The sequence below is a fragment of the Oncorhynchus kisutch genome, unplaced genomic scaffold, assembly GCF_002021735.2.
Source record: "Oncorhynchus kisutch isolate 150728-3 unplaced genomic scaffold, Okis_V2 Okis05a-Okis16b_hom, whole genome shotgun sequence".
NCBI classification, from domain to species: Eukaryota; Metazoa; Chordata; class Actinopteri; order Salmoniformes; family Salmonidae; genus Oncorhynchus; species Oncorhynchus kisutch.
Window position 1 is genome coordinate 4441649 of NW_022261982.1, and position 19042 is coordinate 4460690.

The 19042-nt window shown below is 42.5% G+C and overlaps 1 protein-coding gene across 1 annotated transcript in view; it reads right to left on the minus strand.

Annotated features, from left to right (window-relative positions):
* LOC116359774 (E3 ubiquitin-protein ligase HECW2-like) overlaps positions 1–19042 on the minus strand; it is a 59845-nt gene that overhangs the window by 12136 nt on the left and 28667 nt on the right. The window contains 15 exon segments of the mRNA XM_031813327.1: positions 296–394; positions 3895–4047; positions 4246–4359; positions 5068–5188; positions 5469–5578; positions 6566–6649; positions 6885–6981; positions 7078–7186; positions 7481–7636; positions 10131–10207; positions 10210–10315; positions 11058–11182; positions 11454–11557; positions 18667–18818; positions 18907–18968. Of these exon segments, the coding sequence (XP_031669187.1) occupies positions 296–394; positions 3895–4047; positions 4246–4359; positions 5068–5188; positions 5469–5578; positions 6566–6649; positions 6885–6981; positions 7078–7186; positions 7481–7636; positions 10131–10207; positions 10210–10315; positions 11058–11182; positions 11454–11557; positions 18667–18818; positions 18907–18968 (1669 nt within the window).

Below are 19042 nucleotides of genomic sequence, written 5' to 3' on the forward strand. Positions count from 1 at the left end.
TTAACTCTACTAATCAACATAACCACATGTCTGGTACAGTCTTAAAATATCTGAAAAATACTCTTTAGTTATATAGTATAAAGCCCTATATTCAACACTGGACCTCAAAGCCTGTTCCACAGCTGTTTTCATTGTTCCCCTGTAATCAGGGACTGATTTAGACCTGGGACACCAGGTGTGTGCAATTAACGATCATGTAGAACAGAAAACTAGCAGGCGCTGGACCTCGTAGGGTAAGAGTTGAATACCCCTGGTGTATAGCTAGAATTAGACAGTCCAGGTGGTGGATACGTACATGCGCAGCAGGCCCTTATAGAAGGGTCGAGTGAAGAAGGCATCCAGTAGGTATTGGTGGATCAGAGCCAGGCCCAGGATACGCCCGCTGAAACGGAACCTGTACAGGGAAGGAGAGAGAGAGAAGATACTTAGATTACAAATGTTATTACCCAGGTCCCATTATAGACAACAGATGGTATCACCCAGGTCCCATTATAGACAACAGATGGTATTACCCAGGTCCTAGTATAGACAACATGGTATTACCCAGGTCCTAGTATAGACAACAGATGGTATTACCCAGGTCCCATTATAGACAACATGTTATTACCCAGGTCCCATTATAGACAACATGGTATTACCCAGGTCCCATTATAGACAACAGGTGGTATTACCCAGGTCCTAGTATAGACAACATGTTATTACCCAGGTCCTAGTATAGACAACAGATGGTATTACCCAGGTCCTAGTATAGACAACATGTTATTACCCAGGTCCTAGTATAGACAACATGGTATTACCCAGATCCCATTATAGACAACATGGTATTACCCAGGTCCTAGTATACACAAAATGTTATTACCCAGGTCCCATTATAGACAACATGTTATTACCCAGGTCCCATTATAGACAACATGTTATTACCCAGGTCCTAGTATACACAAAATGGTATTACCCAGGTCCTAGTATAGACAACATGTTATTACCCAGGTCCTAGTATACACAAAATGTTATTACCCAGGTCCTAGTATAGACAACAGATGGTATCACCCAGGTCCTAGTATAGACAACAGATGGTATCACCCAGGTCCTAGTATAGACAACATGGTATTACCCAGGTCCTAGTATAGACAACAGATGGTATTACCCAGGTCCTAGTATAGACAACATGTTATTACCCAGGTCCTAGTATAGACAACAGATGGTATTACCCAGGTCCTAGTATAGACAACAGATGTTATTACCCAGGTCCTAGTATAGACAACATGGTATTACCCAGGTCCTAGTATAGACAACATGGTATCACCCAGGTCCGAGTATAGACAACATGGTATTACCCAGGTCCTAGTATAGACAACATGGTATTACCCAGGTCCTAGTATAGACAACATGGTATTACCCAGGTCCTAGTATAGACAACAGATGGTATTACCCAGGTCCTAGTATAGACAACATGGTATTACCCAGGTCCTAGTATAGACAACATGGTATTACCCAGGTCCTAGTATAGACAACATGGTATTACCCAGGTCCTAGTATAGACAACAGATGGTATTACCCAGGTCCTAGTATAGACAACAGATGGTATTACCCAGGTCCTAGTATAGACAACAGATGTTATTACCCAGGTCCTAGTATAGACAACATGGTATCACCCAGGTCCTAGTATAGACAACATGGTATCACCCAGGTCCTAGTATAGACAACAGATGGTATTACCCAGGTCCTAGTATAGACAACATGTTATTACCCAGGTCCTAGTATAGACAACAGATGGTATTACCCAGGTCCTAGTATAGACAACATGGTATTACCCAGGTCCTAGTATAGACAACATGGTATTACCCAGGTCCTAGTATAGACAACAGATGGTATTACCCAGGTCCTAGTATAGACAACAGATGGTATTACCCAGGTCCTAGTATAGACAACAGATGTTATTACCCAGGTCCTAGTATAGACAACATGGTATCACCCAGGTCCTAGTATAGACAACATGGTATCACCCAGGTCCTAGTATAGACAACATGGTATCACCCAGGTCCTAGTATAGACAACATGGTATTACCCAGGTCCTAGTATAGACAACAGATGGTATTACCCAGGTCCTAGTATAGACAACAGATGGTATTACCCAGGTCCTAGTATAGACAACATGGTATTACCCAGGTCCTAGTATAGACAACATGGTATTACCCAGGTCCTAGTATAGACAACATGGTATTACCCAGGTCCTAGTATAGACAACAGATGGTATTACCCAGGTCCTAGTATAGACAACAGATGGTATTACCCAGGTCCTAGTATAGACAACATGTTATTACCCAGGTCCTAGTATAGACAACAGATGGTATTACCCAGGTCCTAGTATAGACAACATGGTATTACCCAGGTCCTAGTATAGACAACAGATGGTATTACCCAGGTCCTAGTATAGACAACAGATGGTATTACCCAGGTCCTAGTATAGACAACATGGTATTACCCAGGTCCTAGTATAGACAACATGGTATTACCCAGGTCCTAGTATAGACAATAGATGGTATTACCCAGGTCCTAGTATAGACAACAGATGGTATTACCCAGGTCCTAGTATAGACAACATGTTATTACCCAGGTCCTAGTATAGACAACAGATGGTATTACCCAGGTCCTAGTATAGACAACATGGTATTACCCAGGTCCTAGTATAGACAAGAGATGGTATTACCCAGGTCCTAGTATAGACAACAGATGGTATCACCCAGGTCCTAGTATAGACAACATGGTATCACCCAGGTCCTAGTATAGACAACAGATGGTATTACCCAGGTCCTAGTATAGACAACATGTTATTACCCAGGTCCTAGTATAGACAACATGGTATTACCCAGGTCCTAGTATAGACAACAGATGGTATTACCCAGGTCCTAGTATAGACAACATGGTATTACCCAGGTCCTAGTATAGACAACATGTTATTACCCAGATCCTAGTGTAGACAACATGGTATTACCCAGGTCCTAGTATAGACAACATGTTATTACCCAGATCCTAGTGTAGACAACATGGTATCACCCAGGTCCCATTATAGACAACAGATGTTTTGTCTCATCCCTTCAGTACATGTCCATTAATCACCAGGGCTGGGCTCCATTCATCTTATCACCAGTACTGGGCTCCATTCATCTTATCACCAGGGCTGGGCTCCATTCATCTTATCACCAGGGCTGGGCTCCATTCATCTTATCACCAGGGCTGGGCTCCATTCAAATTGAAGTCATTCAATTCAGGAAATTAATTAGTTAAAATTAAAATGGAAAAACTTTTGATACAAAAAGCTTCTTGAAAATAGATTAAATGTTTTCAATTACTGAATAGGAATTTCAGTTTGTTTCCAGAATTGACTGACTTCAATTTGAATTGACCCCAACCCTGCTTATCAGCCAACAGACCACAGACCACTCCGACCCCAACTCTGCTTATCAGCCAACAGATCACTCCGACCCCAACCCTGCTTATCAGCCAACAGACCACTCCGACCCCAACCCTGCTTATCAGCCAACAGACCACAGACTACTCCGACCCATACCCTGCTTATCAGCCAACAGACCACAGACCACTCCGACCCCAACCCTGCTTATCAGCCAACAGACCACAGACCACTCCGACCCATACCCTGCTTATCAGCCAACAGACCACAGACCACTCCGACCCCAAACCCTGCTTATCAGCCAACAGACCACAGACCCCTCCGACCCCAACCCTGCTTATCAGCCAACAGACCACAGACCACTCCGACCCAACCCTGCTTATCAGCCAACAGACCACAGACCACTCCGACCCATACCCTGCTTATCAGCAAACAGACCACAGACCACTCCGACCCCAAACCCTCCCCGTCTTCAGTTCACTCACCACTCGTGATGGTTGTCTACGAAGGCAGACATGGGGCTGATCTGAACGGTGTAGGTATCGTTGGCGGAGTACTCAAACAGGCCGTAGTACGGGTTGAACAGCTCTCTGGACACCAGGAAGAAAAACTCTCTGGACGGGCCGCTGTAGTCCAACCTGCAACACATCCAGGGAGATACATTATCACACAGGAACACACAGGAACGGCGTAGATAGAAATATAACGCCATAGAGCAGACAAAGTGCATTTCTAACTGAAATATTCCTCAAATGTTTCATTCTATTGAACCTAGGATCATTCTCCCCCCCCCCAGCTTCTGGAAGAGTAGAGGACAGGCAGTCTGTCTGACTCACCCCTCCTCTCCCAGGAAGCTGACATAGAGCTTGCTCCTCTGCAGGTCTTTCCGGGAGTAACACATGACCTGGTTGAAGGCATCCTCCAGGAGATTATCTCTACGGATGATCAACCTGGGGGTTGGGGGAGGAAGAGACACACACAGGGGGGAACTGGTAAGGGCAGGAGGGCGTGGATGGAGGGTATGTGGGTGGACCACAGAACTAGAATGAGATTCTATTTCTTTGGCCGGAACACCAAAGCATTTAGCTAGATCAATAACGCATTCATTCTTTCATATTACAGTATTCAGACATGAATATGAATCTATTTTACAGTATTCAGACAAACACCCTCCCCACTACATACTTTAACTTCCCTGGGCCCTGGCCGTAGCCCTTGGTCTACATACTTTAACTTCCCTGGGCCCTGGCCGTAGCCCTTGGTCTACATACTTGAACTTCCCTGGACCCTGGCCGTAGCCCTTGGTCGACATACTTTAACTTCCCTGGGCCCTGGCCGTAGCCCTTGGTCTACATACTTGAACTTCCCTGGACCCTGGCCGTAGCCCTTGGTCTACATACTTTAACTTCCCTGGGCCCTGGCCGTAGCCCTTGGTCTACATACTTTAACTTCCCTGGGCCCTGGCCGTAGCCCTTGGTCTACATACTTGAACTTCCCTGGACCCTGGCCGTAGCCCTTGGTCTACATACTTTAACTTCCCTGGGCCCTGGCCGTAGCCCTTGGTCTACATACTTTAACTTCCCTGGGCCCTGGCCGTAGCCCTTGGTCTACATACTTTAACTTCCCTGGGCCCTGGCCGTAGCCCTTGGTCTACATACTTTAACTTCCCTGGGCCCTGGCCGTAGCCCTTGGTCTCCAGTTTGCGGTAGAAGTTTCGCAGTTTGGCTTCAAAGTCTCGCTTGTAGGGGGCAGGGGCACGGACATTAGCTCGCTGTGTTCCTGGGGGAATACAATTTGACAGAGAACGAGAGATGAATGTGTGCTCCCTACAAACAGAGAGAGAGAGAGAGATAGAGAGAGAGAGAGAGAGAGAGACAGAGACAGAGACAGAGAGAGAACCACCCTCTATACCTGTGTGTGTGTGTGTGTGTGTGTGTGTGTGTGTGTGTGTGTGTGTGTGTGTGTGTGTGTGTGTGTGTGTGTGTGTGTATGTGAGAAAAAGAGAGAGAAATAGAGAAAGACAGAAGTAACAGAGAGAGGTGTAGAGAAGCCTTCTCACCAGGTGAGTTCTGTGGGGAGGACACGGGGGAGCTTCGTGGGGACTGGCAGTAGCTGGGGTGCAGTAAGGCGTGAGGCGGAACATATGACATCACTTCCTCCTCAAACAGGCTGCCAGAGAGAACCAAGAGAGAGGAGACAATGTCACTGAGAGCTACAGAGACCCAAAGTAACAAAACTGGGTTTGAACTAAAGCCTAGGTATTGGCTCGGGGAGCTAACACAAGTCGTCAGGTCTCAAGCACAAAGCTTCTCATACACTGATAGTTGTGAGAGGCAGGTACAGATGTAGGATCTTCATTTGATCACCCTGTTGCAGGAGAACTTTCCTGCAGTGCAGAAAATGTAAAACGTGTTGTGTATTTGAGTCTTAATTTCCACTTAGAAATGACACATTCCACCGGACACATTTCCATAAATTATTATCCATTATCTCCTGTTGCTGCATGATTATTTTCCTTCTGTAGCAAACTGGCTGAAATGAAAGTCCTACATCTGAATAAGGCAGGTATGAGGCAGGTACAGGTATGAGGCAGGTATGAGGCAGGTATGAGGCAGGTACAGGTATGAGGCAGGTACAGGTATGAGGCAGGTACAGGTATGAGGCAGGTACAGGTATGAGGCAGGTATGAGGCAGGTACAGGTATGAGGCAGGTATGAGGCAGGTACAGGTATGAGGCAGGTACAGGTATGAGGCAGGTACAGGTATGAGGCAGGTATGAGGCAGGTACAGGTATGAGTCAGGTACAGGTATGAAGCAGGTATAGGTATGAGGCAGGTATGAGGCAGGTACAGGTATGAGGCAGGTACAGGTATGAGGCAGGTATAGGTATGAGGCAGGTACAGGTATGAGGCAGGTATGATGTAGGTACAGGTGTGAGGCAGGTACAGGTATGAGGCAGGTATGAAGCAGGTACAGGTATGAGGCAGGTATGAGGCAGGTACAGGTATGAGGCAGGTACGAGGCAGGTACAGGTATGAGGCAGGTACATGTATGAGGCAGGTATGATGTAGGTACAGGTGTGAGGCAGGTACAGGTATGAGGCAGGTATGAAGCAGGTACAGGTATGAGGCAGGTACAGGTATGACAGTAGCTCACCTGAGGAGGATAACCAGGTCTGCATCACCAGACAGCCTGGCCAGACCAGAGGCCCCTTCATTACGGATCAACTGCACCTTCTCCCTGTGGTGGAGAACAACAGAATGATCCTTAACCACTCCTTGGAGGTATAGTGAGTGAGTTGACAACAGTAGTGAATTTAGTAGTGAGGGTTTGAGGGACTGTTCTGAGTGAAGTGAGGAGGGAGGGGTGGGAAGGAGGGAGGGGGGAGGAAGGAGGGAGGGAGGGGGAGGAAGGAGGAGGAAGGAGGGAGGGGGGAGGAAGGAGGGAAGAAAGGGTGGAGGAAGAGGCTGCTGACCTGAGCCAGTGGTTCCTGATAAACTCTGTCTGTCTCTCCTGCAGGATCTCAAAGATATTGGGTTGTCGTAGAAACGCCACAATCTTGTCGTTGTAAGCTGAAGAGAAAGAGTCGAGGACAGAATGAGCTATGTGTGTGTTTGTGTGTGTGTGTGTGTGTGTGTGTGTGTGTGTGTGTGTGTGTGTCCACTCACCCACTGGCACTGCGTCTTGGTACTGGGTGCGGCTGACCGGGGTGAAGGTGCTGGATGGGCGGGGCATTACAGGTGGTCCTCCTCCAGAATGACGAGGGTGGTCACCCACCTGGAGCACAGAGAGGTGGTTGAGTTGGCTGACGAGTGTGTGTGTGTGGCTCACCATGTCTTGTGTGTGTGTGTCTAACCATGATGTGTGTGTGTGTGTGTGTCTCACAATGATTTGTGTGTGTGTGTCTTACCATGATGTGTGTGTGTGTGTCTCACCATGGTGTGTGTGTGTGTGTCTCACCATGGTGTGTGTGTCTCACCATGGTGTGTGTGTGTGTCTCACCATGATGTGTGTGTGTGTCTCACCATGATGTGTGTGTGTGTCTCACCATGATGTGTGTGTGTGTCTCACCATGTGTTGTGGGCTGACCTCGCCAGCGCTGTGGCTGCGTTGTCTGGTCAGGTGCTGGCGGTGGGCCAGGAGGCTGCTGGGACGTGTGCTGCTCTGAAGAGGGAGCCGAGGGTCGATGAACGTAGTGGCCCGGCAGTTGTGGTCCACAAAGAAAGGCTGTAGAGACAGACAGAATGAGAAGTGGAGAGGTTAGGGTCATTGGTAAACAGAGAGAGAGACACACACACAGAGAGAGGGACAGAGAGAGAGAGTAGAGAGAGGGACCGATAGAGACAGAGAGAGAAAATAGTAGAGAGACAGACAGAGAGACAGACAGAATGAGAAGTGGAGAGAGAGACGCACAGAGAGAGAAACCTTGGGAAAATCCTCTGCACTATTATTAACAGCAGACTCGTACATTTCCTCAATGAAAACAATGTACTGAGCAAATGTCAAATTGGCTTTTTACCAAATTACAGTACAACAGACCATGTATTCACCCTGCACACCCTAATTGACAACCAAACAAACCAAAACAAAGGCAAAGTCTTCTCATGCTTTGTTGATTTCAAAAAAGCCTTCGACTCAATCTGGCATGAGGGTCTGCTATACAAACTGATGGAAAGTGGTGTTGGGGGTAAAACATACGACATTATAAAATCCATGTACACAAACAACAAGTGTGCGGTTAAAATTGGCAAAAAACACACACATTTCTTCACACAGGGTCGTGGGGTTAAACAGGGATGCAGCTTAAGCCCCACCCTCTTCAACATATATATCAACGAATTGGCGCGGGCACTAGAAAAGTCTGCAGCACCCGGCCTCCCCCTGCTAGAATCCGAAGTCAAATGTCTGCTGTTTGCTGATGATCTGGTGCTTCTGTCACCAACCAAGGAGGGCCTACAGCAGCACCTAGATCTTATGCACAGATTCTGTCAGACCTGGGCCCTGACAGTAAATCTCAGTAAGACCAAAATAATGGTGTTCCAAAAAAGGTCCAGTCACCAGGACCACAAATACAAATTCCATCTAGACACTGTTGCCCTAGAGCACACAAAAAACTATACATACCTTGGCCTAAACATCAGCACCACAGGTAACTTCCACAAAGCTGTGAACGATCTGAGAGACAAGGCAAGAAGGGCATTCTATGCCATCAAAAGAAACATAAATTTCAACATACCAATTAGGATTTGGCTAAAAATACTTGAATCAGTCATAGAGCCCATTGCCCTTTATGGTTGTGAGGTCTGGGGTCCGCTCACCAACCAAGACTTCACAAAATGGGACAAACACCAAATTGAGACTCTGCACGCAGAATTCTGCAAAAATATCCTCCGTGTACAACGTAGAACACCAAATAATGCATGCAGAGCAGAATTAGGCCGATACCCACTAATTATCAAAATCCAGAAAAGAGCTGTTAAATTCTACAACCACCTAAAAGGAAGCGATTCACAAACCTTCCATAACAAAGCCATCACCTACAGAGAGATGAACCTGGAGAAGAGTCCCCTAAGCAAGCTGGTCCTGGGGCTCTGTTCACAAACACAAACACACACTACAGAGCCCCAGGACAGCAGCACAATTAGACCCAACCAAATCATGAGAAAACAAAAAGATAACTACTTAACACATTGGAAAGAATTAACAAAAAAACAGAGCAAACTAGAATGCTATTTGGCCCTACACAGAGAGTACACAGTGGAAGAATACCTGACCACTGTGACTGACCCAAAATTAAGGAAAGCCTTGACTATGTACAGACTCAGTGAGCATAGCCTTGCTATTGAGAAAGGCCGCCGTAGGCAGACATGGCTCTCAAGAGAAGACAGGCTATGTGCTCACTGCCCACAAAATGAGGTGGAAACTGAGCTGCACTTCCTAACCTCCTGCCCAATGTATGACCATATTAGAGAGACATATTTCCCTCAGATTACACAGATCCACAAAGAATTCGAAAACAAATCCAATTTTGAAAAACTCCCATATCTACTGGGTGAAATTCCACAGTGTGCCATCACAGCAGCAAGATGTGTGACCTGTTGCCACGAGAAAAGGGCAACCAGTGAAGAACAAACACCATTGTAAATACAACCCATATTTATGCTTATTTATTTTATCTTGTGTCCTTTAGCCATTTGTACATTGTTAGAACACTGTATATATATATAATATGACATTTGTAATGTCTTTACTGTTTTGAAACTTCTGTATGTGTAATGTTTACTGTTAATTTTTGTTGTTTTTCACTTTATATATTCACTTTGTATGTTGTCTACCTCACTTGCTTTGGCAATGTTAACACATGTTTCCCATGCCAATAAAGCCCTTGAATTGAATTGAATTGAGAAAGAGCCAGAGAGAGGGACAGAGAGAGAGAAGAGTAGAGAGAGGGACCAATAGAGACAGAGAGAGAGAGACAGAGAGAGAATAGTAGAGAGAGACAGAAAGAGAGAGAGACAGAGAGAGAAACATAGAGAGAGAAGAGTAGAGAGAGGTACAGAGAGAGACAGAGAGAGAGAGAAGAGTAGAGAGGGGTACAGAGAGAGAAAAGGGTAGAGAGATAGACAGAGAGAGAGAGGGACAGCGAGAGTTAGAGATGGAGGAGGAGAAAAGAAAAGAGCTCCCTCTATACCTGTCTGTCTGTCTGTCTGTCTATCTGTACCTTGCCAGTGTGGTCGTGCTTCAGCTCCCAGCCACGGGGCAGCTCCAGCTGTTTGTTGGAGAACATGTTGAGGAAACCACCAGGTCTCTGTTGTGCTGGTAGCGCTCATAGTGATGCGTGTCACGACGCACCTTACTGATCATGTGTTTCAGGCAGGTGTTACCTGTAAACATGCGGTAGGCACTCTGGGGAGAGAACAAGAGGAGAGGAGAGTGGGAGAGGAGAGGGAGAGCAGAGGAGAGAAGGGGAGAGGATTGTAGAGGGGAGGAGGGTGGAAGAAGAGAGAAGAGGGAGAGGAGAGGGAGAGCAGAGGAGAGAAGGGAGAGGATTGTAGAGGGGAGGAGGGTGGGAGAAGAGAGAAGAGGAAGGTGGGAGAGGAGAGGAGAGAAGGGAGAGGATTGTAGAGGGGAGGAGGGTGGGAGAAGAGAGGAGAGGGAGAGAAGAGGAGAGAAGGGGAAGAGGATTGTAGAGGGGAGGAGGGTGGGACAGAAGAGAGAGAGGGAGAGGGAAGGTGGGAGAGGAGAGGAGAGAAGGGGAGAGGAGATGGGAGGAGGGGGGAGAAAAGAGGAGAGGAGATGGGAGGAGGGGGGAGAGGAGAGAATAGGAGGGTGGGAGAGGAGAGGAGGGGAGGGGGAGAGAAGAGGATAGAGTGTGGGAGAGAAGAGGAGAGAAGAGGGGAGAGGAGGGGGTGAGGAGGGTGGGAGTGGACGAGAGAGAGGGGTAGGAGAGGAGGGTGGGAGAGGAGTGGAGAGGGGAGGAGAGGAGAGGGAAGAGTGGAGAGGGGAAGAGTGGAGGACGTGGAGAGAAGAAATATAGCTACAGTACTGTAATAGTAGAAATATAGGTCATAGAAATTAACTGATTGAGCAGTAATGGGGGGGAATCTAGGTGTGTGTGTGTGTGTGTGTTTGTGTGTGTGAAACATACAGGGTTGGAATGCAGCAAGGTGAAGAAGTCAGGGCTGGTCAGGAACTTAGCGCTGGGAGACTGGAGGAGCAGACTGAGACGAGACCGAGAGCTATCTGGAGTCACCACACCATCACGACGATACTCTGACAACACACACACACACACACACACACAGAGACACACACACAGAGACACACACACACACACACACACACACACACACACACACACACACACACACACACAACAAGTTAATAACCAAACAATTTCATTTGAAAAGCTTTAACAAGAGCCGGGTTCAGTTTTAGTAGAAACCATCCTAAACAAGCAGAATACTGGCTAGTGAAAGTCTAGAGGCCTATTATCAAGCTTTAGTTGACTACAGCGACCAGAATGCACTGCAAGCCTGGCTACCTGGGATAGTGTGGTGGTCAGTGTCGTCGGTGGGCACCTCGGGCGGAGCTGTCAGCTCCTCTGTTGTTCTCTCATTGGTCATCGTCCTGCGTATACTCTGATACCTGAAGACAAAAGCAATGGCACTAAACTGTAACACAAACTCTATAGAAGAGAGTTTGTGTGTGTGTGTGTGTGTGTGTGTGTGTGTGTGTGTGTGTGTGTGTGTGTGTGTGTGTGTGTGTGTGTGTGTGTGTGTTCTGCATGTGTGTGTGTGAGTGAGTGTGTGTGTGTTCTGCATGTGTGTGTGAGTGAGTGTGTGTGTGTTCTGCATGTGTGTGTGAGTGAGTGTGTGTGGTGTTCTGCATGTGTGTGTGAGTGAGTGTGTGTGTGTTCTGCATGTGTGTGTGTGTCTAGATACATGATAAGTGTGTGTGTGTCTAGATACATGATAAGTGTGTGTGTGTCTAGATACATGATAAGTGTGTGTGTGTCTAGATATATGATAAGTGTGTGTGTGTCTGGATACATGATAAGTGTGTGTGTGTCTAGATACATTATAAGTGTGTGTGTGTCTAGATACATGATAAGTGTGTGTGTGTCTAGATACATGATAAGTGTGTGTGTGTCTAGATACATGATAAGTGTGTGTGTGTCTAGATACATGATAAGTGTGTGTGTGTCTAGATACATGATAAGTGTGTGTGTGTCTAGATACATGATAAGTGTGTGTGTATAGATACATGATAAGTGTGTGTGTATAGATACATGATAAGTGTGTGTGTGTATTAGATACATGATAAGTGTGTGTGTGTCTAGATACATGATAAGTGTGTGTGTATAGATACATGATAAGTGTGTGTGTGTATAGATACATGATAAGTGTGTGTGTATAGATACATGATAAGTGTGTGTGTCTAGATTACATGATAAGTGTGTGTGTCTAGATACATGATAAGTGTGTGTGTCTAGATACATGATAAGTGTGTGTGTCTAGATACATGATAAGTGTGTGTGTATAGATACATGATAAGTGTGTGTGTATAGATACATGATAAGTGTGTGTGTGTCTAGATACATGATAAGTGTGTGTGTGTCTAGATACATGATAAGTGTGTGTGTATAGATACATGATAAGTGTGTGTGTATAGATACATGATAAGTGTGGTGTGTGTCTAGATACATGATAAGTGTGTGTGTATAGATACATGATAAGTGTGTGTGTATAGATACATGATACGTGTGTGTGTATAGATACATGATAAGTGTGTGTGTGTCTAGATACATGATACGTGTGTGGTTATAGATACATGATAAGTGTGTGTGTATAGATACATGATAAGTGTGGTGTATAGATCATGATAAGTGTGTGTGTATAGATACATGATAAGTGTGTGTGGTAGATACAGGATAAGTGTGTGTGTAAGATACATGATAAGTGTGTGTGTATAGATACTGATAAGTGTGTGTGTATAGATACATGATAAGTGTGTGTGTGTAGATACATGATAAGTGTGTGTGTATAGCTACATGATAATTGTGTGTGTATAGATACATGATAAGTGTGTGTGTATAGATACATGATAAGTGTGTGTGTATAGATACATGATAAGTGTGTGTGTATAGATTCATGATAAGTGTGTGTGGTATAGATACATGATAAGTGTGTGTGTCTAGATACATGATAAGTGTGTGTGTATAGATACATGATAAGTGTGTGTGTATAGATACATGATAAGTGTGTGTGTGTCTAGATACATGATAAGTGTGTGTGTATATAGAAACATGATTAAGTGTGTGTTGTATAGATACATGATAAGTGTGTGTGTATAGATACATGATAAGTGTGTGTACTAGATACATGATAAGTGTGTGTGTGTCTAGATACATGATAAGTGTGTGTGTATAGATACATGATAAGTGTGTGTGTGTATAGATACATGATAAGTGTGTGTTGTTATAGATACATGATAAGTGTGTGTGTGTATAGATACATGATAAGTGTGTGTGTATAGATACATGATAAGGTGTGGTATAGATACATGATAAGTGTGTGTGTATAGATACATGATAAGTGTGTGTGTATAGATACATGATAAGTGTGTGTGTATAGATTCATGATAAGTGTGTGTGTATAGATACCATGATAAGTGTGTGTGTCTAGATACATGATAAGTGTGTGTGTATAGATACATGATAAGTGTGTGTGTTATAGATACATGATAAGTGTGTGTGTGTCTAGATACATGATAAGTGTGTGTGTATAGATACATGATAAGTGTGTGTGTATAGATACATGATAAGTGTGTGTGTATAGATACATGATAAGGTGTGTGTATAGATACATGATAAGTGTGTGTGTGTCTAGATACATGATAAGTGCTGTGGTTATAGATACATGATAAGGTGTGTGTGTATAGATACATGATAAGTGTGTGTGTCTCGATACATGATAAGTGTGTGTGTATAGATACATGATAAGTGTGTGTGTGTGTATAGATACATGATAAGTGTGTGTGTATAGATACATGATAAGTGTGGGTGTATAGATACATGCTAAGTGTGTGTGTATAGATACATGATAAGTGTGTGTGTATAGATACATGATAAGTGTGTGTGTATAGATACTTGATAGTGTGTGTGTCTAGATACAGATGATAAGTGTGTGTGTGTGTGTGTGTTGATGTGTGTGTGTTGTGTAAGATACATGATAAGTGTGTGTGTGTATAGATACATGATAAGTGGTGTGTTATAGATACATGATACAGTGTGTGTGTTATAGATACATGATAAGTGTGTGTGTAGATACATGATAAGTGTTGTAGATACATGATAAGTGTGTGTGTCTAGATACATGATAAGTGTGTGTGTATAGATACATGATAAGTGTGTGTGTATAGATACATGATAAGTGTGTGTGTGTATAGATACATGATAAGTGTGTGTCTAGATACATGATAAGTGTGTGTGTATAGATACATGATAAGTTGTGTGTGTGTCTAGATACATGATAAGTGTGTGTGTATAGATACATGATAAGTGTGTGTGTCTAGATACATGATAAGTGTGTGTGTATAGATACATGATAAGTGTGTGTGTGTATAGATACATGATAAGTGTGTGTGTATAGATACATGAAAAGGGTGTGTGTATAGATACATGATAAAGTTGTGTGTTATAGATACATGATAAGTGTGGTGTATAGATACATGATAAGTGTGTGTGTGTATAGATACATGATAAGTGTGTGTGTATAGATACATGATAAGTGTGTGTGTATAGATACATGATAAGTGTGTGTGTGTCTAGAAACATGATAAGTGTGTGTGTATAGATACATGATAAGGTGTGTGTATAGATAACATGATAAGTGTGTGTGTATAGATACATGATAAGTGCTGTGTGTTCTAGATACATGATAAGTGTGTGTGTCTAGATACATGATAAGTGTGTGTGTATAGATACATGATAAGTGTGTGTGTATAGATACATGATAAGTGTGTGTGTGTATAGATACATGATAAAGTGTGTGTGTATAGATACATGATACGTGTGTGTGTATGATACATGATAAGTGTGTGTGTATAGATACATGATAAGTGTGTGTGTCTAGATACATGATAAGTGTGTGTGTCTAGATAACATGATAAGTGTGTGTGTATAGATACATGATAAGTGTGTGGTATAGATACATGATAAGTGTGTGTGTCTAGATACATGATAAGTGGTGTCTATACTGATAAGTGTTGTGTCTAGATACATGATAAGTGTGTGTGTCTAGTGTATAGATACATGATAAGTGTGTGTGTCTAGATACATGATAAGTGTGTGTGTATAGATACATGATAAGTTGTGTGTGTATAGATACATGATAAGTGTGTGTGTATAGATACATGATAAGTGTGTGTGTGTATTAGATACATGATAAGTGTGTGTGTGTATAGATACATGATAAGTGTTGTGTGTATAGATACATGATAATGTGTGGTGTGTAGATACATGATAAGTGTGTGTGTGTATAGATACATGATAATGTGGTGTGTATAGATACAATGATAAGTGTGTGTGTATAGATACATGATAGTGTGTGTGTCTAGATACATGATAAGTGTGTGTGTGTCTAGATACATGATAAGTGTGTGTGTGTCTAGATACATGATAAGTGTGTGTGTATAGATACATGATAAGTGTGTGTGTATAGATACATGATAAGTGTGTGTGTATAGATACATGATGAGTGTGTGTGTATAGATACATGATAAGTGTGTGTGTATAGATACATGATAAAGTGTGTGTGTATAGATAATGATAGTGTGTGTGTCTAGATACATGATAAGTGTGTGTGTATAGATACATGATAAGTGTGTGTGTATAGATACATGATAAGTGTGTGTGTATAGATACATGATACGTGTGTGTGTATAGATACATGATAAGTGTGTGTGTATAGATACATGATACGTGTGTGTGTATAGATACATGATAAGTGTGTGTGTATAGATACATGATAAGTGTGTGTGTATAGATACATGATAAGTGTGTGTGTGTAGATACATGATGAGTGTGTGTGTATAGATACATGATAAGTGTGTGTGTGTAGATACATGATGAGTGTGTGTGTATAGATACATGATAAGTGTGGTGTGTATAGATACATATAAGTGTGTGTGTCTAGATACATGATGAGTGTGTGTGTATAGATACATGATGAGTGTGTGTGTATAGATACATGATAAGTGTGTGTGTATAGATACATGATGAGTGTGTGTGTGTAGATACATGATAAGTGTGAGTGTATAGATACATGATAAGTGTGTGTGTGTATAGATACATGATAAGTGTGTGTGTATAGATACATGATAAGTGTGTGTGTGTATAGATACATGATAAGTGTGTGTGTATAGATACATGATGAGTGTGTGTGTATAGATACATGATAAGTGTGTGTGTGTATAGATACATGATAAGTGTGTGCGTATAGATACATGATAAGTGTGTGCGTATAGATACATGATAAGTGTGTGCGTGTATAGATACATGATGAGTGTGTGTGTATAGATACATGATAAGTGTGTGTGTATAGATACATGATAAGTGTGGTGTGTGTATAGATACATGATAAGTGTGTGTGTATAGATAATGATAAGTGTGTGTGTATAGATACATGATGAGTGTGTGTGTATAGATACATGATAAGTGTGTGTGTATAGATACATGATAAGTGTGTGTGTATAGATACATGATAAGTGTGTGTGTATAGATACATGATGAGTGTGTGTGTATAGATACATGATGAGTGTGTGTGTATAGATACATGATGAGTGTGTTGTAGTATAGATACATGATGAGTGTGTGTGTATAGATACATGATAAGTGTGTGTGTATAGATACATGATGAGTGTGTGTGTATAGATACATGATAGTGTGTGTGTATAGATACATGATAAGTGTGTGTGTATAGATACATGATGAGTGTGTGTGTATAGATACATGATGAGTATGTGTGTATAGATACATGATGAGTGTGTGTGTATAGATACATGATGAGTGTGTGTGTATAGATACATGATAAGTGTGTGTGTATAGATACATGATAAGTGTGTGTGTGTAGATACATTGATGAGTGTGTGGTATAGATACATGATAAGTGTGTGTGTATAGATAACATTGATAAGTGTGTGTCTAGATACATGATGAGTTGTGTGTATAGATACCCATGATGAGTGTGTGTGTATAGATACATGATAAGTGTTGTGTATAGAATACATGATGAGTGTGTGTGTGTAGATACATGATAAGTGTGAGTGTATAGATACATGATAAGTGTATGTGTGTATAGATACATGATAAGTGTGTGTGTATAGATACATGATAAGTGTGTGTGTATAGATACATGATAAGTGTGTGTGTATAGATACATGATGAGTGTGTGTGTATAGATACATGATAAGTGTGTGTGTGTATAGATACATGATAAGTGTGTGTGTATAGATACATGATAAGTGTGTGTTGTATAGATACATGATAAGTGTGTGCGTGTATAGATACATGATGAGTGTGTGTGTATAGATACATGATAAGTGTGTGTGTATAGATACATGATAAGTGTGTGTGTATAGATACATGATGAGTGTGTGGTTATAGATACATGATAAGTGTGTTGTGTATAGATACATGATAAGTGTGTGTGTATAGATACATGATGAGTGTGTGTGTATAGATACATGATAAGTGTGTGTGTGTCTAGATACATGATAGTGTGTGTGTATAGATACATGATAAGTGTGTGTGTATAGATACATGATAAGTGTGTGCGTGTATAGATACCATGATGAGTGTTGTGTATAGATACATGAAAGTGTGTGTGTATAGATACATGATAAGTGTGGTGTGTATAGATACATGATAAGTGTGTGTGTATAGATACATGATAAGTGTGTGTGTATAGATACATGATGAGTGTGTGTGTATAGATACATGATGAGTGTGTGTGTATAGATACATGATGAGTGTGTGTGTATAGATACATGATAAGTGTGTGTGTATAGATACATGATAAGTGTGTGTGTATAGATACATGATAAGTGTGTGTGTATAGATACATGATGAGTGTGTGTGTATAGATACATGATGAGTGTGTGTGTTTAGATACATGATGAGTGTGTGTGTATAGATACATGATAAGTGTGTGTGTATAGATACATGATAAGTGTGTGTGTATAGATACATGATAAGTGTGTGTGTATAGATACATGATAAGTGTGTGTGTGTAGATACATGATAAGTGTGTGTGTGTGTAGATACATGATAAGTGTGTGTGTATAGATACATGATAAGTGTGTGTGTATAGATACATGATAAGTGTGTGTGTATAGATACATGATAAGTGTGTGTGTATAGATAATGATAAGTGTGTGTGTGTAGATACATGATAAGTGTGTGTGTATAGATACATGATAAGTGTGTGTGTATAGATACATGATAAGTGTGTGTGTATAGATACATGATAAGTGTGTGTGTGTATAGATACATGATAAGTGTGTGTGTATAGATACATGATAAGTGTGTGTGTATAGATACATGATAAGTGTGTGTGTATAGATACATGATAAGTGTGTGTGTATAGATACATGATAAGTGTGTGTGTATAGATACATGATGAGTGTGTGTGTATAGATACATGATAAGTGTGTGTGTGTATAGATACATGATAAGTGTGTGTGCTGGTTGTAACCTGTGGTTGAGCTGTTCCATCTGCTGTATGCTGTTGGACCTCTGGAGGAGCTGCGGTGCTGGAGGCGCGGTGGGTCTCTGCCAGGTGGTGGTGCGGTTCACATGGTCCACATAGAACACACGACTGTGACTGTCTATACGGGCCCTCCCAGTCTGAAACACATAGAACACACGACTGTGACTGTCTATACGGGCCTCCCAGTCTGAAACACATAGAACACACGACTGTGACTGTCTATACGGGCCTCCCAGTCTGAAACACATAGAACACACGACTGTGACTGTCTATACGGGCCTCCCAGTCTGAAACACATAGAACACACGACTGTGACTGTCTATACGGGCCTCCCAGTCTGAAACACACAGAACACACGACT